This window comes from Artemia franciscana, chromosome 1, assembly GCF_032884065.1.
Source record: "Artemia franciscana chromosome 1, ASM3288406v1, whole genome shotgun sequence".
Lineage (NCBI taxonomy): Eukaryota > Metazoa > Arthropoda > Branchiopoda > Anostraca > Artemiidae > Artemia > Artemia franciscana.
Window position 1 is genome coordinate 1,172,311 of NC_088863.1, and position 27,520 is coordinate 1,199,830.

General features: G+C 36.6%; 1 protein-coding gene across 2 annotated transcripts; it reads right to left on the reverse strand.

Moving 5' to 3' along the window:
- Positions 1 to 59: 59 nt before the first annotated feature.
- Positions 60 to 27,520, reverse strand: LOC136043842 (uncharacterized). Of its 2 annotated transcripts, none has more exons than XM_065728793.1 (3): positions 27,426 to 27,520; positions 18,474 to 18,717; positions 60 to 3,054 (listed from the first exon to the last, which is right to left on the reverse strand). In XM_065728793.1, exons 2-3 carry the CDS (start codon positions 18,695 to 18,697, stop codon positions 114 to 116), a joined length of 3,165 nt encoding a protein of 1,054 aa, XP_065584865.1. In that variant the 5' UTR covers positions 18,698 to 18,717; positions 27,426 to 27,520; the 3' UTR covers positions 60 to 113. The 2 variants fall into 2 exon arrangements, with proteins under 2 accessions (XP_065584865.1, XP_065584856.1); XM_065728784.1 differs by having other exon boundaries at positions 27,415 to 27,520.

Consider the following 27,520-nt stretch of genomic DNA (forward strand, 5'->3'; position numbering starts at 1 on the left):
TTCATATCCTTACTTTCAAAGGTAACATGTCACCCACTAACAGAGAAATCCCATAACAATTATTATGTAAAAATATTTTAATAAATAAACCAAAATATATTTCAATTATTTCTTCATGACTTATTTAGGGCTTCCAACAAGTTCCTTGCTAAGGGATACCACGCTGCTCTTGTGGCTTCACCAATCAAATTCTCCTCATCACCCTGTTCTTTATCCTCTCGGTTCACGAAAGATTCTTCACTTAATAGAGCAGAAATTGTCTTAGCAATTTCATTACTATCTACCCCTTCTTTGCTCACTAGACGGTTTATATATGCAGCAGCACCTTTTGGTTCTTTCAAAGCTTCAATTATGTTGGGAAACTTTGAAATCTCTATTCCTATTGGGTCTATGTTTGACATGGCTGCATTAATTGGTGCTGTAGCCAATGGCTGGGCAGAAATTTCAAGTTGGGCTGGATTCTTATCAGTAGTGTCTGGTATCAATCCATCACTTACGGATAGATTTAATATCAGCGGATTTCCAGTGGCAGCCTCAAACTCTATTTGACCATCAGAATTTGTTGCTAACTCTCCAACTTCAAATTTAGCACTTACATTAATTTGCGTATTGTCCTTTTGTAGGTTTAAATTTGGCACGGCAAATGGTTTTAGTTGGATATCAAGTTGTGTTTGTACCTCAACATTATCTGCAGGCGCTACTAAATTAATTGAGTTCTGTTCAGGGGTTTGCACGGTATTTATTAATAGGTCTGCATTTCCATCTTCAAGTTGCAAGCTTATGGAGGAGTTATCTTGCTGTAGCTGTATGTCTGGAGATATATGCGGCCTTTGTTCAACATTAAGACCAACATTTTCAAATACAGCTGATGGTAAAGTCTCTGGCACTTCAATTCCTAGATCTAAAGATGTTTCTCCATTTCCAGGTTTAAGATCTAAATTAACTAAAGCATGACCTTTTTGCAGTTGTAAGTTTGGTGCCTCAAGCGGTTTTAGTTGGAAATTGAGTTCTAATTGTCCTAATGTTGCGCTACTATCCAATGGGTTGACTAGGTCAATTGTGTTTTGATGAATTACCGTGTCTGTAACTAGCAAAAGCTCTGCATTCTCAGGTTTAAACTCTGGATGAATTGAGGAGTTACTTTGTTCTAGTTGTATATCTGGGGATACAAGTGGTTTTAGCTGAATATCAAGACTACCAGTTTGAAATACTGGTGGTGGTTGAGTTACTAGAGCTTCAGCTACTAGATCAAGAGGTCCAACCAGATTCATAATATTTTGAGAAGTGGTTGTCTCATTATCATACTTAGTGAATTTTTGTAAATCCAAAAGAAATGTTGCTAGAGGGCCTTTAAAGTCTAATTTTGAAATAATTGAGGCTTGATCAACTGGCTTTAGTGCCTGATCTGGTGACTTAGTATCTGTGAAAGGCCACTGAGCCCATGACATCGGTGCCTGAGTGGTAGTTTTATTTGGGTCTTTACTGACGAGCCAATTTAGCCAAGATGGAATTTGTGGTGTTGACACCGTTGTTGTTTCAGATAACTCCGAAATCGAATTTTCAAAGCCATAATTTAAAAGGCTCTCTGATAAATTGGAACTCCCTCCTTGGGCTTGTTGATCCTTCTTAATTATGCCAGAATTCACTGTAATATCGGCCATTAAAGGATAGTGTATTTCAAGCCCGGGACTGGTAGTATTTTGTTCGATAGGTCTAGTATTTAAATCATTTGGATTCGCCGAATCGTTAGTGGGAAAAAACCATTCTGTCCATGACAGTTTTAATGGTTGAATGGTTGTTTGATCCTGTTTCCCTTCTCCCCTCTTTCCAGCAAGCCAACTTAGCCAAGATTGACCCTCTAATTTTGAAGATGCTGTTTTTTGAGGTGGCTCATTAACAGAGAGGTTAAATCCTACATTTGGAAGGTTATGGGAGAAATTAAAAATCCCTTTTTGAACTTGATGAATCAAATCATTTATACCAGAATTGATTTCAACATCTGCTGCAAAAGGATAATTTATTTCAATTCCTGGACTTCTGTTGCTTTCTTTAACAAGCAAAGTATTCAACATATTTTGGTCTCTTCTTGGCCCAAGAAGCCAATTTAACCATGATTGGCCTTCCAATTTCGAAACTGTTGTGTTTTCGGGTACTTTTGTAACAAATAATAATTCTGCATTTGAAAGTTTTTCAGATAAGTTTTTTGTCCCTTCTTGGACTTTCTGAACTAAATCAACTATACCAGAATTTATTTCAGCTCCAGCTAACAGAGGATAACTTATTTCAATTCCTGAACTTGTATAGTTTTCTTTACCAGGGACAGTGTTTGAAGCATTTTGGTTAAATAAATCATTTTCGCTTGGTAGTCCCTCTATCATTGATGGTTTTGGCACCTGAGTGACTGTTTGGTCTTGGTTATCTGCTTCCTGTTCACCAACGACCCAACTCAGCCAAAATGGACTTTCGAATTTTGACGTCGTTGCTATGTCTGGTGATTCTGTTTTTGACATTACTAACTCTATATTAGATATTTTTTCTGAAAAGTTGGCTATTCCTTCTTGAACTTGATGAACCAAATCAATTATACCAGAACCTACAGCAACACCAGGGAGCAAGGGAAAATTTATTTCAACACCAGGAGTTGTAATGTTTTCTTTAATAGACATTGTACTTAAAGGGTAATTTTCATTCGAACTTGAGCCTTGAGGAACCCCCAAAGAGAAACTAGTTGAATTTAAGGACGGTGTTACTAGTTGAAGAAAACTTGAAGCTTTAATGAGATTTTTAAGCCTTCCTAGTAAATTAGAAAAAACAGAAAAGCCATCTAGTATATTTGGTTGATTTGGAATCATTGCAGCTTGGTTTTCTATTTTTAGCAGCTTCATCATTCCTTTTATAAGTGGCTGGCCAATCACAAAGTTAAATAGTGAAAGTAGAGATACACTCACAAATATCACACCGAGAATAGACAGCACTTTTATTATATGAAATCCAGGAAGAAGCAGTGCGTCCATTCTCATCGGATCACCGGTGAAATCTGACCTCTCAGCACCTCTGAAATGAAAACACAGTTTTTTTATTTTTTCTCTGAATGGGATTAATGCACATATATCATAGAGCTAGAGTTCAGTTATGGTCAGAACCCCAGAAAAATTTTGCACCTTCTTTCTATAATTTACGTCACATTCTTCCCTTGCATGGCTTATTAACGCTACGTTGACAAAGGCAATGCAGAGAAAAAAATGCCTATAGGCAACTAGATCATGCATCCAAAGCAAACAACGGTTTTGATCCAAGTCTGTTATTAGATAAATTTTACAATGAGATGTTTCGCTTTAAATCGGATGTGCTGGGCAATAATTTGATTAAACGATATATTGGTGTTTTCACTTTCTATATTTGTTATAAAGTTTTCGATATTTCCGATCTTTTTTAATCTCAAATTAATGAATTCTTCACTTTGCCCAATTTCAATTGTAAAAATTGTAATTAAAGAGTATTTTGCACATTTTTTTTCCAAAATTGAATAATATAAAAAAAAAAGCTGTATGACATCAATGCTTACCATAAAAATCTAGATTTGAAATTGCACGGGCTAAGCCTCAAGATAAAGAAAAATAAAGTGCTGGCTATCCTTGGCTATTTAAATCCGGGGCACTTCAATATTTTCTCCTGAGAATCGTTTGTGCCTTTCCGTGATTAAACAAAAAAAAAGTTTTGTCAACTGAAAGTAAGGATCAAAAATCAAAATTTATACGAACAGAAATTATTACGATAGGGGGAGGACACACCCTCCACAATATCTCACTCTTCACGATAGCGTTATTTAGAATGTTCAAAAAGGTATCTTATTCTAATTCAACTAACCTTGTGTTTCAGGTTGTTTTTTTTTTTCATAAAGAAATGGGATAAAAAGTCATACTTAAGCGAAAAGAGCAAAGTGTGTAAGAGGAGGCATCCCCCACATCCCAACACTGAAAATTCCCCCAGAGCAATTTTGCCTCCCAAAAATTGCCTGTTTACTTCTCAATAGGAAATGCTATGTGTAAGTAATAGACGATAGGCTTTTCTGTTTTGAATTAAATGAAAAAAAAACAAGCTTTTCAACTGAAAGTAAGGAACGACGGTAAAACTTAAAACGAACAGAAAATTATTCCGTATATGAAAGGTGCTGTTCCCTCCTCAACATCTCGCTCTTTACACTAAAGTTTGACTCTTTGTCACAAATCTACATTATAAAATAAAAAAAATCTTTAGCGTATAGTGTTGCGTTGAGGAATGGACAAGCCCTTTCATATACGGCATAATTTCTGTTCGTTTTAAGCTCTAATGTTTCTCCCTACTTTCGATTAAAAAAACTTGTTTTTCACTGAATTTCTGGACGTTTTTCAACAAATGTCGTTTAAATTTGGCTCACAATATTCATGCAAAATAAAAATAAAATTTTCAAATCAATTTTGGAAGATTTTTACTCTTTACGCTAAAGCTGTTAGCACTTTTAAACATTATAATTAAAAGTCTCCGTGTTTTACTAAATGCTCTTACAAAATTTGGACAAACAGTCAAACTTCAACGTGAAGATCAAGATAAGGAGTGGGACACACTTCACATATGGAGGGGGCAATCCTTCCCCTCACGGAAATCTCCTTCGGTGAAATTTATTCCGGCAAAAATTAAACGTTCCTGCGGTCAGATTCCCTCCAGACAGTTCCATCCTCGCTGAAAATCCTCCATCCCTGTAAAATTGCTTGCGGACGATTCAGCCTGAAAAATTCTCCTTAACATTCATTCTTCTGAATAAGATTTTAATCTCTAAACAGTTTCTCGACCACTTCAGAGATGCCCCATTCCATGGAATCGCAGAACATCTTCACATAAAAAATTGCCAAATTCATAATACTTCCAGGTCGGCACTGATGTTTTCAATACTTTAGTATTTGTTATTAAAATATTTATAATATTTGATTCTACTACCTGAGGCCAACCATCTGAGGCCAACACAGCTACGCACATCCGAATCTATTCCAAGCCTCACTCTGTATACCCTCCCAGGAAGCTTCCATTTCCTTTAAATTTTTGTTTATGACATACCCACCCCAACTGCGGACGACCTGTTTTCCGTTTAGCCATAGACGGTTGGCCAAAAAGGACAAAAGGACCTATTCTAGCACACTGAACTCGCAAAACCTCTAAAGGCTCATTTATTTTGCTCACATTTTGATCTAAGATACTTAAATCATCAGTGTAATCTAAGTCCAGGAGACCCCCCCCCCATTCTTATCCATGGTCTCCCATCGCCTTTTCTGTGCTTCCTAAGAAAATCCATCAAAATGACACATATAAAGGGGGATGCACTACAAAGATAAACCTTTACTAAAGCTCTTTTATCAACAAAATCGAACGCTTGCTCATAATCCATAAAACTGAGGACTAAAGGTGTTTGATAACTAAGGCCTTTCTCAATTATTAACCTAAGAGTGAAAATTTGGTTGACAAATCCTCTACCTTTTCTAATACTGCACAGCTCTTCTCTTAAAACTTTGTCTACAGCATCTCTCAGTCTAAAAAGTATCTTATTACTAACTAATTTGCTAAAAACAGAGACCAGACAAATACCTTGATAAGTATGACACTCACCCTTATCACCATTCTTATATTGTGGTTTAATTAAGGTTTTCCTAAAATCGCTATGTACTTCCCCTTTTTCAAAAATCACATTGATAATCTTCAGCAACTTATTTCTAACCCCAGAGCCACCATATTTAAGAAACCATTTACAGCACTATCAGCACTTGGAGTCTTATTATTTTTGATCATTTCAGTACTGTCACCAATTCTTCCTCAGAAAACAAACCATCCTTCACACCTAAGGTATCATAAACTGTTTTATTTCCTTCTATATCTTTTCCTGCAACTCTACGTCGACTTAGCACATCAGCCAATCTCTCTTTAATTCTTTCCTTATCACTAATTGTGGCCCTGTTATTATCTTTAGCTGGGACAGGTCCAGATTGGCTGCTCTCTTGGATTTTATTAACATGCCAGTACAATATTTTACTAATATACCGCCTAGCTGCATCTTTCAGATCCTCGGCAAATATATCTATGGCCTCCACCTCCCAACTCTTTAGTTCATATTTTGATACTTTCTCCACTTTCTTTACATTATTTTTGCTTTCATAAGATCTATCACTCAGATAATTCTTGTACAAGAATTCTCACTATTAAACATAAAGCGTTTTCACTAATACCCCTAGCTGAAGTTCTAACTTTTATCCCTAAGACACCATTAGCAACTTCACAAATTGCTTCTCTAAAATAATTCTATCCATCTTCCACATTGTCAAATTTTAAACTCTCCAGTTTAGTTTTCAACTGTTCCAGAAAAGTTTCTCTCAAATTATCATCCTAGAGTCTACTAACATCATAACTTCCCGGGAGATAGTTACTCTTCCGAAATTTCAACTTTAAATTAACCCTAGACACTACCAGACGGCGATCTTCACTTTTAACATCAACAACAGCACTCTTATATGCCCTAGTATCTTGTATTGATCCTGTCTGTCTTCGTTTATAATAACATAATCAATAAGGTTTGCTGTCTTACAATTACGTGAATACCATGTCAACTGATAGGCAATCTTATAACCAAACACCGTATTGCTTACGACTAGATTGTTATACCTAGAAAATTGCAACAGTCAGTGGCCATTGCTGTTTTCTTTTCCTACACCAAATTTAACTAGGCTAGGATACCATCTATCCATATTTCTATCAACCTGGGCCTTAAAATCTAAAAAAATACCATATTTCTACCCGGGACCCTGTCTGTTTTCTTCTGTAAGTGTAAGTAAAATTCCTGAATCACTAGTATCTCTGTCAGTCGGCTCTATAGGGGCATATACTATTATAACTGATACCCTGAGCTTTTTAGTCATAAAATGAGTGATTAGTATTCACATTATTAATACCTTCTCAGCCTAAACAAGACTTGACAGCTTCCTTATTCATCATTAGCCATACTCCCTGTTTTTGTACACTATCCTTCCTGCCTGTGTAAACAAATTCTATATGGCCTAATGTCATGCTTCCTATCCCTGGGATATGAGTTTCTGAAACTCCTAATAAGTTCAGTTTGAATCGTCTCAATTTGTCAGTCAAAATATCGATACGATAGTTATTTTTTAACGTCAATACTTTCCAAGTTCCAATTTTTATTTTATTTTAAATCATTGAAATTATTGTGGCCTCAGGAAAAGCAATGGTTCCGAATACCAATGAAGGACGGGGACCAACACATTTTCTCAATTTTACACCGAAGCACTTAAGCCGGCTTAGAACCAGACAGTAAGAAGTCTTGCACCTCCAGTATGATTGGAAGCTTTGTGCCATCTTAGTCACAACATGGTCTTCAGCACTTGGCAAGGCTTTTCAAACAGTTCGTGGTAACGAACTGTAGTAAGGAGCGACCCGGCTCAATAGTAATCAAAACTCTAAAAAATGGAATTTTGATACCAATAGCTACAAAAAAAGAATCAAATTTTAATGCCGATTTTAAATATATAAGTTTCATCAAGTTTAGTCTTACCCATCAAAAGTTACGAGCCTGAGAAAATGTGCGTTATTTTAGAAAATAGGGGGAAACGCCCCCTAGAAGTCATAGAATCTTAACGAAAATCACACCATTAGATTTAGCGTATCAGAGAACCCTACTGTAGAATTTTCAAGCTCCTATCTACAAAATGTGGAATTTGTATTTTTTGCCAGAAGGCAGATCACGGATGCGTGTTTATTTGTTTTTTTGTTTTGTTTTTTTTTTTTTTCCAGGAGTGATCGTATCGACCCAGTTGTCCTAGAATGTTGCAAGAGGGCTCATTCTAACGGAAATGAAAAGTTGCCCTTTTTAAGTGACCAAAAAAATTGGAGGGCACCTAGGCCCCCTCCCACGCTAATTATTTTACCAAAGTCAACGGATCAAAATTCTGAGATAGCCGTTTTATTCAACGTAGTCGAAAAACCTTATAACTATGTCTTTGGGGACGACTTACTCCCCCACAGTCCCCGTGGGAGGGGCAACAAGTTACAAACTTTGACCAGTGCTTACATATAGTAATGGTTATTGGGAAGTGTGTAGGCGTTTTCAGGAGGATTTTTTTGGTTGGAGGCAGGGGTTGAGAATAGGGGGATATGCTGGGGGGAACTTTCCATCGATAATTTGTCATGGGGGAAGAAAATCTCCATGAAGGGAGCGCAGGATTTACTAGCATTATTAAAAAATAACAATGAAAAAATAAATATGAAAAAGTTCTTTCAGCTGGAAGTAAGGAACAGCATTAAAACTTAAAACAAACAGAAATTATTACCCATTTGAGGGGCTCACCTCCTCCTAATACCTCGCTCTTTACGCTAAAGTATTTTTAGTAATTTCAACTATTTATTCTACGGCTTTTGTGATTATGAGGTCATTCTTAATGTATTGGGACAAAATTTAAGCTTTAGTTTACAGAGCGAGAATCTGACAAGGGGACGAACCCCCTCATATATGTAATAAAAATATGAAAATACAAAAGTTCTTTACGTAAGCTAATCTATAAGTTACGTAAGTTACGTTACTAATAAAAATATTCGCAAAAAATTAAAAGTTCTAGTTGCCTTTTTAATTAACCAAAAAATCGGAGGGCAACTAGGCTTCCACCTCCGCTCTTTTTTTCTCAAAATCATTCGATCAAAATTATGAGAAAGCCATTTAGCCAAAAAAAAAATGCAAATTTCGTTTTAATTATTCTTCTGCGGAGAGCCAAAATCAAAACATGCATTGATTCAAAAATGTTCAGAAATTAAATAAAAAAAAACAAGTTTTTTTAACTGAAAGTAAGGAGCGACATTAAAACTTAAAACGAACAGAAATTACTTCGTATATGAAAGAGGCTGCTTCCTCATCAACGCCCCGCTCTTTACGCTAAAGTTTTTTACTGTTTTAAAAAGAAGAATTGAGAGAAAGAGTCAAACTTTAGCGTAAAGAGCGGGGCGTTGATGAGGAAGCAGCCTCTTTCATATACGAAGTAATTTCTGTTCGTTTTAAGTTTTAATGTCGCTCCTTACTTTCAGTTGAAAAAACTTGTTTTTTTTATTTGATCTATCAACAAGAGTTGAAATCCTGCTCAGACAGTCTCAAGCCTATTACCTCCTGCTCACTATATATCCATGCCTACAAATATTAGGCTACTACTGGGAGGTAGCCCATAGTAGATAAATTAGGTAGGAAGAGATTTTTCAGCTCGAAAACACCCACCGAGACAAACTACGCCCAGAAGAATTATCCATTAATCAGAATCTTGTGCAAATGACGTGTCGTTTATTTCAATACTGTAACCCTTTTAAGAAATTAAATAAAAAAACTAGTTTTTTAAACTGAAAGTAAGGAGCGATATTAAAACTTAAAACGAACAGAAATTACTCCGTATATGAAATGGGTTGTCCCCTCCGCAACCCCTTGCTCTTTACGCTAAAGTTTTTAATTGTTTTAAAAAGCAGAATTGTGGCAAAGAGTCAAACTTTAGCGTAAAGAGCGAAGGATTGCGGAAGGGCAGCCCATTTCATATACGGAGTAATTTCTGTTCGTTTTAAGTTTTAATATCGCTCCTTACTTTCAGTTTAAAAAACTAGTTTTTTTATTTAATTTCTGGACGATTTTGAATTAATGCATTTTTGATTTTGGCTCTCCGTACATTAATTATTAAAATGAAATTTGCATATTAATTATTTTTTGGCTAAACGGCTTTCTCTTAGTTTTGGTCAGACGATTTTGAGAAATAAGGGGTGGGGAAGGAGGCCTAGTTGCCCTCCAATTTTTCGGTTACTTAAAAAGGCAACTAGAACTTTCAATTTTTAACGAACGTATTTATTAGTAAAAAATATACGTAGCTTAAGAATTAACTTACGTAACAAACTTTTATGCTCTTATACTTTTTATTATGTATATGAGGGGGTTGGTCCCCTCGTTAATACCTCGCCTTTTACACTAAATCTTAAGTTTTGTCCCAATTCTTTAAGAATGACCCTTGAATCAGAAAGGCCGTGGAATAAATAGTTGAAATTACTAAAAATACTTTAGCATAAGAGCAAGGTATTTATCTCCTCCTAAATACCTCGCTCTTTATGCTAAAGTATTTTTAGAACCCCTCATATGCGTAATAATCTTTGTTCGTTCTAAGCTTTAATGCTACTCCATACTTTTAGTTGAAAAACTTTTTCGTGTTTATTTTTTCATTGTTTTTTTTTTATAATAATGCTAGAAAATCCCGCACCCTTTTCATTGAATTTCTCTTCCCCCATGACATATTCCTCCCACATAGAAGAGAAGATCCTCCCACATAGCCCCCTCCTCTCCCCTCAACTCCACCCAAAACCAAAAAAATCCCCCTGAAAACGTCTGTACACTTCCCAATAACCATTACTGTATGTAAACACTGGACAAAGTTTGTAACTTGCAGCCCCTCCCCCAGGGACTGTGGGGGAGTGAGTCATTCCAAAGACATAGTTAATATGGTTTTTGACCATGCGGAACAAAATGGCTATCTCAAAATTTGGATCTGTTGACTTTCGGAAAAAAATGAGCGTGGGAGGGGGCCTAGGTGCCCTCCAATTTTTTTGGTCACTTAAAAAGGGCACTAGAACTTTTCATTTCCGTTAGAAAAAGCCCTCTTGCGAGATTCAAGGACCACTTGGTCGATACGACGACCCCTGGGAAAAAAAAATAAAAATAAACACGCACCCCTGATCTGTCTTCTGGCAAAAAATACGAAATTCCACATTTTTGTAGATAGGAGCTTGAAATGTTTTCTATATGGTTCTCTTATACGCTGAATGCGATGGTGTGATTTTCGTTAAGATTCTATGACTTTTAGGTGGTGCTTCCCCCTATTTTCCTAAATAAGGCAAATTTTCTCAGGCTCGTAACTTTTGATGACAAAGATTAAATTTGATGAAACTTATGTATTTAGAATCAGCATGAAAATTCAATTCTTTTGATATATCTTATTGCATCAAAATTCCGTTTTTTAGAGTTTCGTTTACTATTGAGCCGGGTCGCTCCTTGCTACAGTTCGTTACCATGAACTGTTTGATTATAAAGTAAAAAACAAGTTTTTCAAACAGTTCGTGGTAACGAACTGTAGTAAGGAGCGACCCGGCTCAATAGTAACCAAAACTCTAAAAAATGGAATCTTGATACCAATACCTTCATCAAAAGAATCGCATTTTAATGCTGATTTTGAATATATAAGTTTCATCAAGTTTAGTCTTACCCATCAAAAGTTACGAGCCTGAGAAAATTTGCGTTATTTTAGAAAATAGGGGGAAACGCCCCCTAGAAGTCATAGAATCTTGACGAAAATCACACCATCAGATTCAGCGTATCAGAGAACCCTACTGTAGAAGTTTCAAGCTCCTATCTACAAAAATGTGGAATTTTGTATTTTTTGCCAGAAGGCAGATCACGGATGCGTGTTTATTTGTTTTTTTGTTTTCTTGTTTTTTTGTTTGTTTTTTTTTTTTGTTTTTTTCCCCAGGGGTGATCGTATCGACCCAGTTGTCCTAGAATGTTGCAAGAGGGCTCATTCTAACGGAAATAAAAAGTTCTAGTGCCCTTTTTAAGTGATCAAAAAAATTGGAGGGCACCTAGGCCCCCTCCCACGCTAATTATTTTCCCAAAGTCAACGGATCAAAATTCTGAGATAGCCATTTTATTCAGCGTAGTCGAAGAACCTTATAACTATGTCTTTGGGGACGACTTACTCCCCCAAAGTTCCCGTGGGAGGGGCAACAAGTTATAAACTTTGACCAGTGCTTACATATAGCAATGGTTATTGGGAAGTGTACAAGCGTTTTCAGGAGGATTTTTTGGTTGGGGGAGGGGTTGAGAAGAAGGGGATATGCTGAAGGAACTTTCCATCGATAATTTGTCATGGGGGAAGAAAATCTCCATGAAGGGAGCGCAGGATTTACTAGCTTTATTTAAAAAAAAAAACAATGAAAAAATAAATATGAAAAAGTTCTTTCAGTTGGAAGTAAGGAGCAGCATTAAAACTTAAAACAAACAGAAATTATTACCCATTTGAGGGGCTCACCTCCTCCTAATACCTCGCTCTTTACGCTAAAGTATATTTAGTAATTTCAACTATTTATTCTACGGCTTTTGTGATTCCGGGGTCATTCTTAATGAATTGGGACAAAATTTAAGCTTTAGTGTAAAGAGCGAGGATCTGACAAGGGGGGAACCCCCTCATATATGTAATAAAATATGAGAATACAAAAGTTCTTTACGTAAGCTAATTTATAAGTTACGTAAATCTTTTACTAATAAAAATATTCGTAAAAACCAAAAAATCGGAGGGCAACAAGGCTTCCTCCCCCGCTCTTTTTTTCTCAAAATCATTTGATCAAAATTATGAGAAAGCCATTTAGCCATAAAAAAATGTAAATTTTGTTTTAATTATTCCTCTGCGGAGAGCCAAAATCAAAACATGCATTGATTCAAAAACGTTCAGAAATTAAATAAAAAAAAACAAGTTTTTTTAACTGAAAGTAAGGAGCGACATTAAAACTTAAAACGAACAGAAATTACTTCGTATATGAAAGAGGCTGCTTCCTCATCAACGCCCCGCTCTTTACGCTAAAGTTTTTTACTGTTTTAAAAAGAAGAATTGACAGAAAGAGTCAAACTTTAGCGTAAAGAGCGGGGCGTTGATGAGGAAGCAGCCTCTTTCATATACGAAGTAATTTCTGTTCGTTTTAAGTTTTAATGTCGCTCCTTACTTTCAGTTAAAAAAACTTGTTTTTTTTTATTTAATCAACTAAAAGTAAGGACGTACATTAAAACTTTAAATAAGCAAAATTTTTCAATATATGAAAGGCTTCCCCTCTTAAACCCCATTGTCTTTACGCTAAAGTTTGACTTTTTTCCCAATTCCATGAGAAAGAATACAAAGCATTAGGGCCGTTTAATTAGAATAAAAGGCTTTGTCAAAGCAATGGAGACATTAGTTTAATGAGCAAGGGATTTAGGAGAATGCAGTCCCACTCATACACGGACTAACTTTTGTATTTTTCAAATTTTTGTTTTTTAATCAGATCATGCCGGAAAATTCGGCTCCCTCAAGGTGGGTTCAAGCACCATCCCCTTTCCCCACTCTGCAACCACCAACACTCTTTCATAACAGGTGATTGCAAATTAAAAAAAAAAATTATTATTCTTATTAAACGACCATAGGGTTTCTGGAGTTCTTAAGGAATTGGGACAAAAAGTAAAACCTTTAGCTCAAAGAGCAAGGTCTTGAATAGGGGAAAACCCCTTTCATATACGTTTTAATTTCTATTCGTTTAAGTTTCGACGCTGCTCCTTACTTTAAGTTGAAAAAAGCATTTTATAATTTAATCTGATCGCTTTTAATAGCACAGAGCAATACGCCCCCCCCTCCATGAAGAATTCCTTCACCCACGGAAAAAAAATCTACCGTGGAAATTTGTTTTCACGTAGAAACACCCTCCCCTCTGTTCAAGGGGATTCCCCTAAGATAATTCCATTCTAACTGAAAATTTCACACAGAAAATTCTTGCAGGTCATCTGGGTTGTAAAATCTTTCTTAGCGTACTTTCATTTGAAAAAGACTAATTTTTGACCGTTTTTAAAATCATGCCGGTAATCCCCTTGTCAGTGGAAGTTTCCCAGCAATTAGGCAGATAAAAGGTATTTTCCACCAAAAGTTTCTTAGTGGGGGGGGGTACAAAAGAAACTTTAAAAAACGCCTCAGAAATATTAAATTGATATCTACTCCTTTACAAAATCTGGGAATATTTTTTGGTCTACGCCGTTATTATGAATGTAAAGAATAATACTAAATCCCAAAATGAGCAGAATTGATTCCATAGAAGAAGAGGATTGTCCATTCCTCATCCACACCTACAACTAAAGACCGTAGAAACTTCGGAGTTTGCTCATTGGATCAGAAATCGAAAGTTCTAGTCCTTTCCGTGGGGGTGGAATTTTCCGAAGGGATTCGTGGAGAGCTATTTTCTGGGGGTATTTTCCGCGGGGGGGTAATTTCTGCAGGGGGATTAACGTCGGTCACCGATAAAGGACAATTAAAGATAAAGAACACTAATTTTTTTAATAAAAAACACGTGTCAAACGAGGCATGTCTAATAACGATAAAAACCAGAAACGTCTAACAATAAGAAAAAAGGGATTTTGACTAATCAAGTGAAGAAGAGAAAGTGAAAATCAGAATTGTTCGTCGTTAAAACTAAAATTAAATAAATTCTAACCTGCATTAGGCTGGACTCTTATTACCTGGATTTGGTTGGAGTAGCTTAAATACATTTGGTTTGCTTTTTTGTGTGGGAAGGGGGGGGTCATTTGTTTTTGGTTCTCCTTTAAAAAATGTTGTTTTTAGTTTTCTTATTCCTTATCGCATTATTCTTATTATTCCATTCTTCTGCTTTTGCATTGCTTTTGTTTTTACTCTTTTGTTGTATTAACATAAATGAATAAATAAATCTTAAAACGAATACAGCTTAAATTGAATGTGCAAATCAAGCTGAAAATGAACACAGCAATGATGGGGATATTGGTACATACCTCAAGCCCTTCGAGCGTGCAGCTATTCAAGGCCAGTGGGACAAATTGACATGGACAGTGAGGGTTTGTAGTTTGTTGACAGGAAAAGCCGCCGAAGCTAATTTGGTTCTCTCACCAAACCAAATTAGCAACTATGATGAGGTCAAACAGCCTGTTCTTCTTAGTTTTCAGGTCAAATCAGAAGCTTACCGAGCTCTCTTCTGCTCCGAACAGAAGGAAGCAGATCAGTATTTCATTGGCTATAAGAGGAGACTGGAGCAACTATCTATCAAATGGTTTGAGTGTCAGTATTACAAAACGGAAACAGTTCCTGAGATTCTCGGACAGAAAATAGATGATATCCTTCGATTGATTGTCGTTAAACAATTTATACCTTCTTTAAAAAATGACCAGCTATACATACGTCTTAAAGAAACCAGCCACCTTTGGAGGAAGTATGCCGATTAGCAGACGCATTCTTTCTCGCCAAAGAGGCGAAAGATCTGAAGTATTTTCCACGGAAAGACAACACATCTCCAGAAACTCAAAATCACAAAGAGAAGCCTGAGAGAGAGAAATTAAATATGCACACCATAAATTTACTTGCTCCTCCCTGTAACTGAAGAATTGTTAAAGCTGTTATAACTGCAGAAAGAAAGGGCATAGGGCTGAGGACTACCGACAGCCAAAGAAGCGAACTCTTCGAGCTTTAAGTCGTAGCCCATTGGAAGATGGAAGGGAACGTTTCTATTTCGAAGGTGAAACTGTCGACAAAATTTTTTGGTCGACAGTGGCACCACCCTGTGTATCAGAAGGATATAAGAAGGATATGCCAGACGATAGCTCCCATTCAAAGAAGACAAAATTTTGCTGTGTTCTGGGGAACTGAAAATCATATTTTTTTTAAAAAGTACACATTCAGGTAGGAAGGAAAGGGGAAGTTTTCAGTAACTGCGTACACTTTGCTGTCTCAAGTAAATTACCTATGGACATGATTCTAGGGACGTCATTTCTTCGTTTCAATGAGCTTTGCAGAAAGAATTACCCGAAGAGCTTAAGCAGGATGAATGTGTGCCATTGACTCGCCTTTAATGCTGGGCATTCCTGATTCACCTTCTCCCAAGGATGGGGGAGTGGATCTTCTAGGGAATGATATTTGGACAATAGAGGTGGATCCTGGAAACACTCGGAGGCTAGACAGACGGAAAAAGAGTCTAAAGGAGAAGCGCATAGAGCGTGATTTCTACGAGCCTGTTTTGCTGGTTACAGCTCAAGAGACTATTCCAGACTGGGCATGTACTCAAACGACTACAAGAGGCTAAAAAATGCTTGGTAGTTGCTTCAAGCAAGCCTCGCTACGTAAAAGCTATGAGATCCTTGATGGTCTCCTGTATAGGAAGAGGATTTAGTCAGTGAGAAAGGAGGTATTGCAACTTGTTTTGCCACAGTCTTGCAGATCCATCGTCGTGAAGCTAGCCTACGACTCGCCGTTAAGCAGACATACTGGTAACCAGTGGACTCATGAACGTATTTTGCATCGTTTTTTCTGGCCAAGGGAAAGACGAGATGTCCGAAATACATTAAAACGCGTAAGCCACGTCAGCTCACCGCTTGGCTGAAAACGAAGGAGAAACTACCCCTGATTTCCTTACCCAAAATGGAAGAGCCCTTCTACCACGTGGCTAAGGACATTGTTGGGCCGTTAACAACATCACGTTAATAATCAGTTTCTGCAGGCAATTTCAGACTACGCCAACAAATATCCAGAAGCATTAACTCTACGGACGACCAAATATATAGAACTCTACGGACGACCAATGCAATAAAGATAGCGGAGATCCTCGAAAAATTCTTTTGCCGAGTTGGAGTCCCTTTTGAGATTTTGACCGACCAGGGAGATCAAACTTTCTGTCCTAAAGTTTAAGAGAAGCTTATAAAATACTTGGTAAAGAGGCAATAAAGACTTTTCCGTCTCATCTGCAGACCGATTGGTTGTGGAAAGACTCAATAGAGCCTTAACCCACTTACTTAATAAATATGACATGGACCATCCAAAAGAATAGGACCGATACATCCTTTTATTTGTGTATCGTGAAACAGTTCGGTCTTCGCTGGGTTTCAGCCCCTCTGAACTCCTGTATGGTAGGCAACCAAGAAGACCACTGGATATCCTCAAAGAACAGTGGGAGGCAGCACCAAAGGCTCTAAGACAAAATTGACCAACTGCTGAAATGTTGCAAGCACAATCTCACATTGAAAAACTGATGAAGAAAGCTCAAGAAAACTGGAAAAAAGCAGTAGGCCAATAAAAGAAGCTTTAAAACCTTCGAACAAACCTCGTGAGCTTCCAGTGGGAGATCAAACTCCAGTACTTCTCCGAAAAGGTGACCACAGGCCAGAAATGTGGTGATAACACCCATTTAAAGTCTTGTAGAAAATTGACATAGTCAATTACGAAATTGACATGCCAAAAGCGAGGAAGAAATACAGAGTACTTCAAATAAACCTTCAGCAAAAATTCGAAAAGAGACTGTCAGAAACTTCGATGACAGCCGTTGACAGCAAACTGAACAAATTTTAACGTGTGAACGGTGGTGAAAGTGAAGTTTGTTCTGGTCTCTGTGAATCAGAAGCTTTCCTGGGCGAAAAGAGAAAGGAAGAGCTGTTAAGTCTATTCCAGGATTTCTGAGAAACTGTCTCTGGGATACCGGGAAGAACTAGTATCGTGAAACATTAAATTAACGCCGATGTCACGACCTCTCAGGCAGAGGCCATATCAAATCCTGCAAAGCCGACATGTTGTCATTGACCAGAAACTCAAGTGCATGATTGACTTGGGGATCATCGAAACATCTTATAGTCCACGGTGTTCTTCAGTCGTCACGGTCGAAAAATTGGACGGATCGCTATGTTTCTGTCTTGATTTTTGTGGGCTTAACAATATAAATCGTTTTGATGCATATCCCTTACCTCGTATAGAAAAATTCTTGGAGAAGGTTTGTAGAAAGAAAATTATTTAGGTTCCTAGACTTAGTTAGACGGTATTCGCAGATCGACCTAAAGAAATGTAGCCGGGAAAAGACGGCATTTCAGACGTTTCCGGGCTTTATCTATTTTGGGTCATGCCATTCGGCTTACATGGTGTTTCCGAGATCTTCCAGCGTTTTATTGATAAGATTCTAGAGCCCTGGAAGGCATTCGCTCGTGTCTATTCGGAGGATACTGTCATAATTAGTGACTCTTGGGAGGAGCACCTAGTACATATTAAAAGAAGCAGGATCGAATATCGACCCTAGAAAGAATAAAATGGCTCATAACGAGGTTCAGTATTGCATTGGAAATGGGGAAATTGCCCCGTTGGAAAGCAAGGTCCAGGCTGTTCAAGATTTTTCCCTACCTGGGTCCAAGAAGGAAATTCATTCTTTTCATTGGGATGGCAATATATTATCAACGCTGTATCAAAAATTTTACCGAAATTGCTGAGCCGCTCGCTTTGCTTCTGAACAGAGGTTCTCCAAACAAGTTGAAGCTGAACGAGATACAGGTTGGTGCATTTGAGAACCTGAAATTACCACTCATCGTAGCCCCTGCTTTGGCGACACCAGATTTCAGCAAGGATTATATTTTACAGACAGACGTCTCTGACCTACGCGTCGGAGCTGTCCTCACCCAAAGGTTTGGTGAAGAGTACCCGATTGCATTCTGTAGTAGGAAACCGGTCCCGGCTGAAAAACGTTACTCGACTAAAAATAAAAAACCAAAAGGCAAATTTGTTCAATTATTTGCATGAAAAGCGAAAAGTCCTGCATGAAAAGTCTCAAAAACTTATAGATATAAACAAATATTAGACTCTTACATTTGTAATGGTGTTTGAAATGGTTGGCTTGACCTTGATGGTGCCATATTCTGGAAGACTGGGTAATGGCCATAATCTTGATAGACCCTTCCGTCGTCATAGTAATACAGAATTCTCTTTTCCCTATTTCCTTTTGTTTCCAAGTTTTTCTCCATTTCGAATGTTGCTTTACCTGCTAAGTTAGTTGTCAAATAGGCAAACAGGAAGCATTTTAGGAGTACCATTGAAAACTTTGACACTGTCCCTGAAACAGAAAAAAAGTTAAAGGTTAATTGACAAAAATATCAGAAACACCTGTTAACAATTCAGATTAATAACTATAAAAGATTTAAACTTAGACAAATGCTGATGAATATGTAACAACAGAATTCCATTTTACTGAACAAATTTGATCTCTGTTCAGAACATTTTATCACAATATTGTACTGCTCTGTTGCACCATATAACAGGCAATTAAAACCTAAACCTCATTAGGTTTCATATTAACATTATAGCATCAATTTTTGCTCTGTACCTCTTGTAGATCTCAGCAAAATAAATTTTTCTTTTTATTACAGTCAATACTGCTTCATTTTTTATTACACTGCTTCATCATAACTGATGATTTGCCCATTGTCCTGGTGATTACCCCATTTTTTTATTTTTGAGACATTTATTATACCTTCGAGAGATGGGTCTCTCGGGATCACCTCTACTAAGAAGTCATTCCAAGTGATGACGGATTATCGGGTGAAATTTGTTGTAATATGGCGAGTTGATAGCAAAGGCTTTGCTTTGTCCAGAATGAGTTTCAATACCTCCTCAAGTAGTGGAGCTAGGAAGAGGTTTTTCAGCCCGAAATCGCCCGACACAACAGACCAAGCCCAGAAAAATTATAGATTAGTCAAAATCCCGTGCGAATGCTGTGTCGTTTACTAGGCTATAATTTCCTCGAGGGGCGCCACTCCTCAAGTGGGAATAGAGTTGATCACAAGGTCTCCAGTCTTGCAGGCACCCTAAAAGGGTCGAGGCAGCCCTTTGCAGAGGCCGTTGTCCATAGAACTGGATCGTAAGCCCTGTCGCCTATAGAGGATCATCCCACGATGTTGTTCTGCGTCACCATGCAATATAAACCATTACTGGGAGATGTTTAGTAACTGATCGAACGTAGGGAAACACCGTTGGGCCCTGTTGAGTGTACATTTGAGGGACCTTCTTCCCCCTCCATCTGTATTTATGGCCCCGGGTCAGGGGCCTTAGTTTTTAATATGGACCCCCAGGGACAAGGTCTCCCTTTGGTCCATGACTTCTATGGAGTTACCCTACATATCGGTAGGGCGTTCCTCTATCGCCATCTGGGGACGCGCTGAGTGGCCTGGGGGAGCCCCTATAGTAGAAGCCCTATATAGTAGCAGGTGGATTTTTATTAAATTAAACGGGATGTTAGTGTATTATAAGAGTATCTACTTAATGTCTTAAATACTGTATAAATTCACTTAACTGTTGAAAAAAACCTTCTGCACTTATCAAACAGCCTTCCTATAATGCAAACTGAATAAAATATAGGATGGAAAAAAATCACAATTTTTGCACAATTAGAAGACGCGTTTGCTTAAGAATTAGAATGACTTATTACCAAAAATAGCAATCACAACAGTCACAATCAAAGCCAGGCTAAGTGGTAGGCTACTGCTTTTTTTCATAAATAAAACAAGGAACAGAAACACTGACAAAAAGGCAAAACAAAATTCGAATGTTTATTCCGGACTTTGGACTTTGTTTATTCCGGACTTTGTTTATTCCCGACTTTGTTTATTCCGGACATTGAACTTAATTTATTCAGGACATTGGACTTAGTTTATTCCGGACTTTGGCGGCACTATTCAATTTTTGTGAGAAGTATTTCCACTGACAGAAGCAGGTGGAGGAAATAGTGAACAATACCGTTCACAAAAAAGAATAGGCTTTAAAAAAAAGAAAGAACTTGTGCATTAACTGGAAACGCCAATCACGTAGGGTTGGGACAATCATGGCAGAGTGTTCACGTAAGTGATCTATTTCTGGTTCAATATGATCTCCATAACCCGTTTTGAATCATTTCTAGAATCTACACTCAGATAGTCAGCATAATACATTTGTGGGCCCCATGCACGGCCGGCACACTCAAAAATAGGGTCTATATATTTATGACTTAAAACCTTTTCAACCGAGATCGGGAGAAATAAAACTGTCTTAAACCAGCAATTAAGCCCAATTGCATAATACCTATATTTACTAGACCAGCAACATGTCCATTAAACAAATAGTCATGACCGAACGTGACGCCCACGATGACAAAAACAGAGGCAACCAGGTACCACGATTCAAGGCAAGGGGGGTCTCGCTTAACCAATATGACCCTCATCACTTAGATTTTCTCTATGTTTCCATCTGGCATCTTTATGTTTTGTATGATCATTTATTTTAGTTTCTGTTGTTTTGGGCATAATATTTTTTTGTTTAATTGTAATTTCTTATCCTTTTGACTTTGAAGCAATAAAGAAATATATTTATGTTTTTCTTTAGTTTAATAAAGCTATTTACTCTTCTTTGAAACATTTCTTATTCGGGGAGGTTTTTTCTAATAAGTTTCTGCTGGTTTTTTACTTCTTTATTGTCTTCTCTAATGTCAGTTTCTAATGTCTTTGGGTTAAGAGTTAAGATATACGATTCTAATTTATTGGCTCTAATTAGTGTCTTGACGTATTTCAACATCACCCCCAACACTCCCTAAAATTTTCAACTAAATCTCATTAGCTGTCCCAGAGATTTTGTTTCTTGACAACTGGGATGCACATAGTTGCTAAATATCCCATCGACATTTCTCTGAAAGATTTGGGTTAATACACTCTCCCATTCCTGAGGTATTGAAGACATGTCTTTTGATTTTGATAAAAATCAAAATCATTTTTCCCTGAAAGCTTAAGTTTAACTATCTTAGTTGTTTCTGAGACATTAAAGCTACACCATGAACAACTGGGATGCACATAGTGGCAAAAAAATAGAATTGCATTTTCATGCTGATTTGAAATATATAAGTTTCATCGAGTTTAGTCTTACCCGTCAAAAGTTACAAGCCTGGGAAAAATTTGCCTTATTTTAGAAAATAGGAGGGAAAACCCCCTAAAAGTGACAGAATCTTAACAAAAATCACACCACCGCATTCAGCGTATCAGAAAACCCCACTGTTGAGGTTTCAAGCTTCTATCAAACAGTTCGTGGTAACGAACTGTAGTAAGGAGCGACCTGGCTCAATAGTAACCAAAACTCTAAAAAATTGAATTTTGATATCAATAGCTACATCAAAAGAATCGCATTTTAATGCTGATTTTAAATATATAAGTTTCATCAAGTTTAGTCTTACCCATCAAAAGTTTCCTTATTTAGGAAAATAGGGGGAAACATCCCCTAAAAGTCGTAGGATCTTCACGAAAATGACACCATCAGATTCAGCGTATCAGAGAACCCTACTGTAAAAGTTTCAAGCTCCTATTTACAAAAATGTGGAATTTTGTATTTTTTGCCAGAAGACAAATCACGAGTGCGTGTTTATTAGTTTGTTTTTTTTTTTCCCCAGGGGTCATCGTATCGACCAAGTGGTCCTAGAATGTCGCAAGAGGGCTCATTCTAATGGAAATGAAAAGTTTTAGTGCCCTTTTAAAGTGACCGAAAAAATTGGAGGGCACCTAGGCCCCCTCCCACGCTCATTTGTATCCAAAAGTCAACGGATCAAAATTCTGAGATGGCCATTTTGTTTCGCATAGTCGAAAACCATAATAACTATGTCTTTAGGAAGGATTTACTCCCCCATAATCCCTGGGGGAGGGGCTGCAGGTTACAAACTTTGACCCGTGTTTACATACAGTAATGGTTATTGGGAAGTGTACAGACGTTTTCAGGGGGATTTTTTTGGTTTGGGGGTGGAGTTGAGGGGAAGGGGCTACGTGGGAGGATCTTTCCTTGGAGGAATATGTCATGGGGGAAGAAAAATTTAATGAAAAGGGCGCAGGATTTTCTAACATTACTATAAAAAAACAATGAAAAAATAAACATGAAAACGTTTTTTCAATTGAAAGTAAGGAGTAGCATTGAAACTTAAAACGGACAGAGATTATTACGCATATAAGGGGTTCTAAAAATACTTTAGCATAAAGAGCGAGGTATTTAGGAGGAGATAAATACCTCGCTCTTTATGCTGAAGTATTTTTAGTAATTTCAACTATTTATTCTACGGCCTTTCTAATTCAGGGGTCATTCTTAAAGAATAGGGACAAAATTTACGATTTAGTGTAAAGAGCGAGGTATTAACGAGCGTACAAACCCCCTCGTATACATAATAAAATATAAGAATATAAAAGTGTGTTACGTAAGTTAATTCTTAAGTTACGTATATTTTTTACTAATAAAAACGTTCGTTAAAAATTAAAAGTTCTAGTTGCCTTTCTAAGTAACTGAAAAATTGGAGGGCAACTAGGCCTCCTTCCCCACCCCTTATTTCTCAAAATCATCTGATCAAAACTAAGAGAAAGTCATTTAGCCAAAAAAAGAATTAATATACAAATTTTATTTTAATAATTTATGTGCGGAGAGCCAAAATCAAACATGCATTAATTCAAAAACGTTCAGAAATTAAATAAAAAAAAACTTAGTTTCTTTAACTGAAAGTAAGGAGCGTCATTAAAACTGAAAACGAACAGAAATTACTCCGTATATGAAATGGGTTGTCCTCTCCGCAATCCCTCGCTCTTTACTCTAAAGCTTTTAATTCTTTTAAATTACTCTAAAGCTTTTATTTCTTTGCCACAGAATTGTGGCAAAGAGTCGAACTTTAGCGTAAAGAGCGAAGGATTGCGGAGAGGACAACCCATTTCATATACGGAGTAATTTCTGTTCGTTTTAAGTTTTAATGACGCTCCTTACTTTCAGTTAAAGAAACTAAGTTTTTTTTTATTTAATATCTACAAAGATGTGGATATTCGTATTTTTTGCCAGAAGACCGATCCCGGGTGCGTGTTTATTTGTTGTTTTTTTGTTGTTTTTTTTCGAACTTTCGAACTTTTCAACCAGATAATTACCTTTAATATATTACATAGTATAGTAGATTATAGATTATGTAATATATTAAATAAAAAAAAACAAGTTTTTTTTAACTGAAAGTAAGGAGCGACATTAAAACTTAAAACGAACTGAAATTACTCCGCATATGAAAGGGACTTTTCCTCCTCAACGCCCCACTCCTTACGCTAAAGTTTTTTACTGTTTGAAAAAGTAGAGTTAAGAGAAAGAGTCAAACTTTAGCGTAGAAAGTGGGGCGTTTAGAAGGAAAAGCCCTTTTCATATGCGGAGTAATTTCAGTTCGTTTTAAGTTTTAATGTCGCTCCTTACTTTCAGTTAAAAAAAACTTGTTTTTTTTTATTTAATATATTACATAATCTATAATCTACTATACTATGTAATACATTAAAGGTAATTATCTGGTTGAAAAAATGAATAATAAAACTGTTTTCCTATTTTAGCAATTAAGATAAACGAGCACTTAAACAAGGTCTTGATCTTACTCATTGATCCATCACCTAAGACGAAACAGTGTAACCAATTCATTAGCCAAGTAATCATATCCAAAATTAAGCAAATTTATCATTAATAAATGTAAGTTGTTGTACAACTACAGGCAAAAGCACCTTAAATCTAATAAAATATTCCCCAGGTGATCACCTAACATCAGAGTTCCTCAGAGGAAGACACACTTGCCAATATGGTTCTCGGCGCATTAATTTCATGACCTCCAAGTGAGCGCCCCTGCCATAAAAACATATAGCATCCCCTTGTGTAGTGTCATCTGAGAAATACATACACAAATAAAAATAGAAATATATATATACATATTCTGAAAACACAAAAGCCAAGTATAAAAAACAATAATATTGAATTAGGAGTCAAAAGTGAGCATGTAGCCTCAAAATTTTAAGTTATGGTACAAATTTCAAGCGAGTCTATAATCCTAATACTATCAAGATTGGTTCACTTCAAACTTGTCTACATTACAATCACAGAGTATCCTTTTCAGATCGAAAACGACAGTCAATCACCTGACTGAGCTCATTGTGCAGAAGTGTTGCCAAATTAACCAAAAAATAAATAAATAATAAAGCAACTATCCTAAAATACTTTATTTTATACTATCAAAAGTATCCTTAAATGGTCTACTTTTACTGTACCAAAAGCCTTATATTGTTTTATGTTTTTTACAATCCTATAAACATAGGGAAATATCACCAGTTGGTTTATTTGCACTAGTTTTATAGATGTATGTTCATAATATGTATAATAATTGTAGGTAATCCATTTTGACTGCGATTCCATGATACATAACGACCCCCCCCCCTAATGTACTACTGCATAGCCCAAATTATATATTTCAAATGTTTTTTTTTTTTTTTTTGTTTCTTGATTTTGTCAGCGTTGACTTGATATACGGTTCACGGGTTATTTGGCGAATGCATGGGAAATGTATAATTTGCGCTACACAATTGCATTATAAGAGGGGGGGGCGTATAGCTAAAACTGTTCTGCATATTATGCAAGTGTTTTCTTGACATGTTTACTTCTCAATAGCCCCAATTTAGGCTTATACAAAACTTGTTTTTTCTCTTACGTAAATCAAACAGTTCGTGCTAACGAACCGTAGGTAAGGAGCGACCCGGCTCAATAGTAACCGATACTCTAAAAAACGGAATTTTTATACCAATAGATACATCAAAAGAATTGAATTTTTATGTTGATTTTAAGTATATCACATCATCAGATTCAGCGTATCAGAAAACACTACTGTGGATGTGTCAAGCTCCTATCTGTAAAAATGTGGAATTATGTATTTTTTGCCAGAAGAAAGTTCACGGATGACTTTTATTTATTTTTTTTTCAGGGAGGATCGTATCAACTCAGTAGTCCTAGAATGCTTCGAGGGTGCTCATACGAACGAAAATTAAAAGTTCTAGTCCCCTTTTTGAGTGACCAAAACAATTGGAGGGCAACTAGGCCCCTTTACAACGCTCATTTTTTCCCCAAAGTTACCAGATAAAGATTTTTAGATAGCCATTTTATATAGCAGAGTCAAAAAATATATATGTCTTTGAGGACGACTTAATCCCCCGCAATCCCCTGGGGATTGGCTGCAAGTTATGAACTTGGCCCATTGTCTACATATAATATTGGTTATTTGGAAGCAGACAGACGTTTTCAAGGGGATTTTTTCTTGTGGGGGTTGAAGTAGGAGGGTGAAATTGGAGTATCTTTTCAAGGAGGTATTTTCCATGGGGGAAGAAAATTTTTCATGAAGGGGGAGCCGGATTCCCCAGCATTATTTAAAAAACGGTCAGAAATCAAACAAAATGCAAGTTTTTTCAACCAAAAGTAATGAGCAACATTTGAAATTATAAAGAACAGAAATTATTACTTATATGAGGGGGTTCACCCCCTCGTAAATACCTCACTCTTTATGCTAAAGTTTTTTCAGTACTCTCAAAGGAGCTATTTACTCTAATTAAAAGGGCTTTGTGATTCAGGGGTCGTTCCTATAGAATTGGAACAAAATTTGAAATATAGCTTAAATAGCGAATTGTTGCCGAGGGGGTGAACCCCCCTCATATACGTAATAATTCCTGTTCGTTTTAAGTATAAATTTTGCTCCTTACGTTCAGTCGAAAAAACTTTTTTTTTTATTTAATACGGCATAAAAGGTGCATCGGACTTTCAATTTGGCCCTAGTTCCCCATCCTAATAATAGTAATATTCATGTTTTTTGCTTTATCTGTACTTGTGTATTATTCAGAACACACTCAATAAGTGAAGTTAGGTTCTTTCGTGAAACAAACTACGATGCAGGTACATTTTAATAAAATATTTCATGTATATATATAGAGATGGTTAGGTTAAGTTAGGTGGGTTAAAGTATGTCCCGGGAAGGTATTTTGAAGTACCTACCTCCACTCCCTCTCCCTCTTGAGGGTCCTGTCCTTTGATGACCTTTAAAAATATGGGTGTTGTAAAAGTAAAGCCTTGCAAAATAGATCTTCTGCTTGAATGAAGTACAACAAAAAAATTTTCAGCTTCACAACTTCGCTCAATCCCAATTTACAAGATTTTTAAGATATGCAAATACATTTCCTAAGTTTTTAAAAAAAATTGATATGGCTGAGAATTCTACTGAAATAACAGGAATTAAATTTTGAGAACTAAAGGCAGAGAAAAAGCAACTGGTAACTGAAAATTGAGGTAAAATGTTGTTCTGTCAAAATTTCAATAGTTATAGTCCTGTCATGTAGGTGAATTTCAGTGCCTTCTAGAGGGAGGAGTGGAGGTGGGTACTTTAAAATACCTTTCTGGGCTATACTTTAGCCTTTAGACCCATCCCTGAAAGTTCCATTTTCCTAACCTAACCCCTTACCAAGATAGCCAAAAGTCACTAAACTAGAGTTTTACTCAAACTTTTGTTACAGCTAATGAAATCAAACAAAATACGATGAAAATATAATACTTTATTAGAAAAATTGTAAAATTACAACTTAGAATTATGTACCCAGAACCTAACCCCCCCCCCCCTAATGTGCAAATATATAGCCCAAACTTTTGATAAAGCTAATAAAATAAGGTAAAATATGATGAAAATATAATACTTTATTAGCAAAATAACTTCACTTATTGAGTGTGTTCTCAATAATACACAAGTACCGCTATATATTTTTTACAAGAGCTATGTAGGTACACAATTACCTCAAGGGGGGGGAGTGCTATTAAATTAGTAAAAGATTAGATTAGTGAGTGAATGAGAGGGGTTCAAAACATCATGAATACAGTTTGCTAGTGTCGAGTCTGATTAATCGAATCCGATTTTCCCATGTGTTACGCAATAAAATTGTCAAACCTTTTTCTTACTCTGGTAATTTCACCAAATGATTCCTTTTTCAATAGCGATCAGCATCAGCTTCAAACTAGCTATGAATTGTTGATTCCCCGACTAAGCCTTGTTT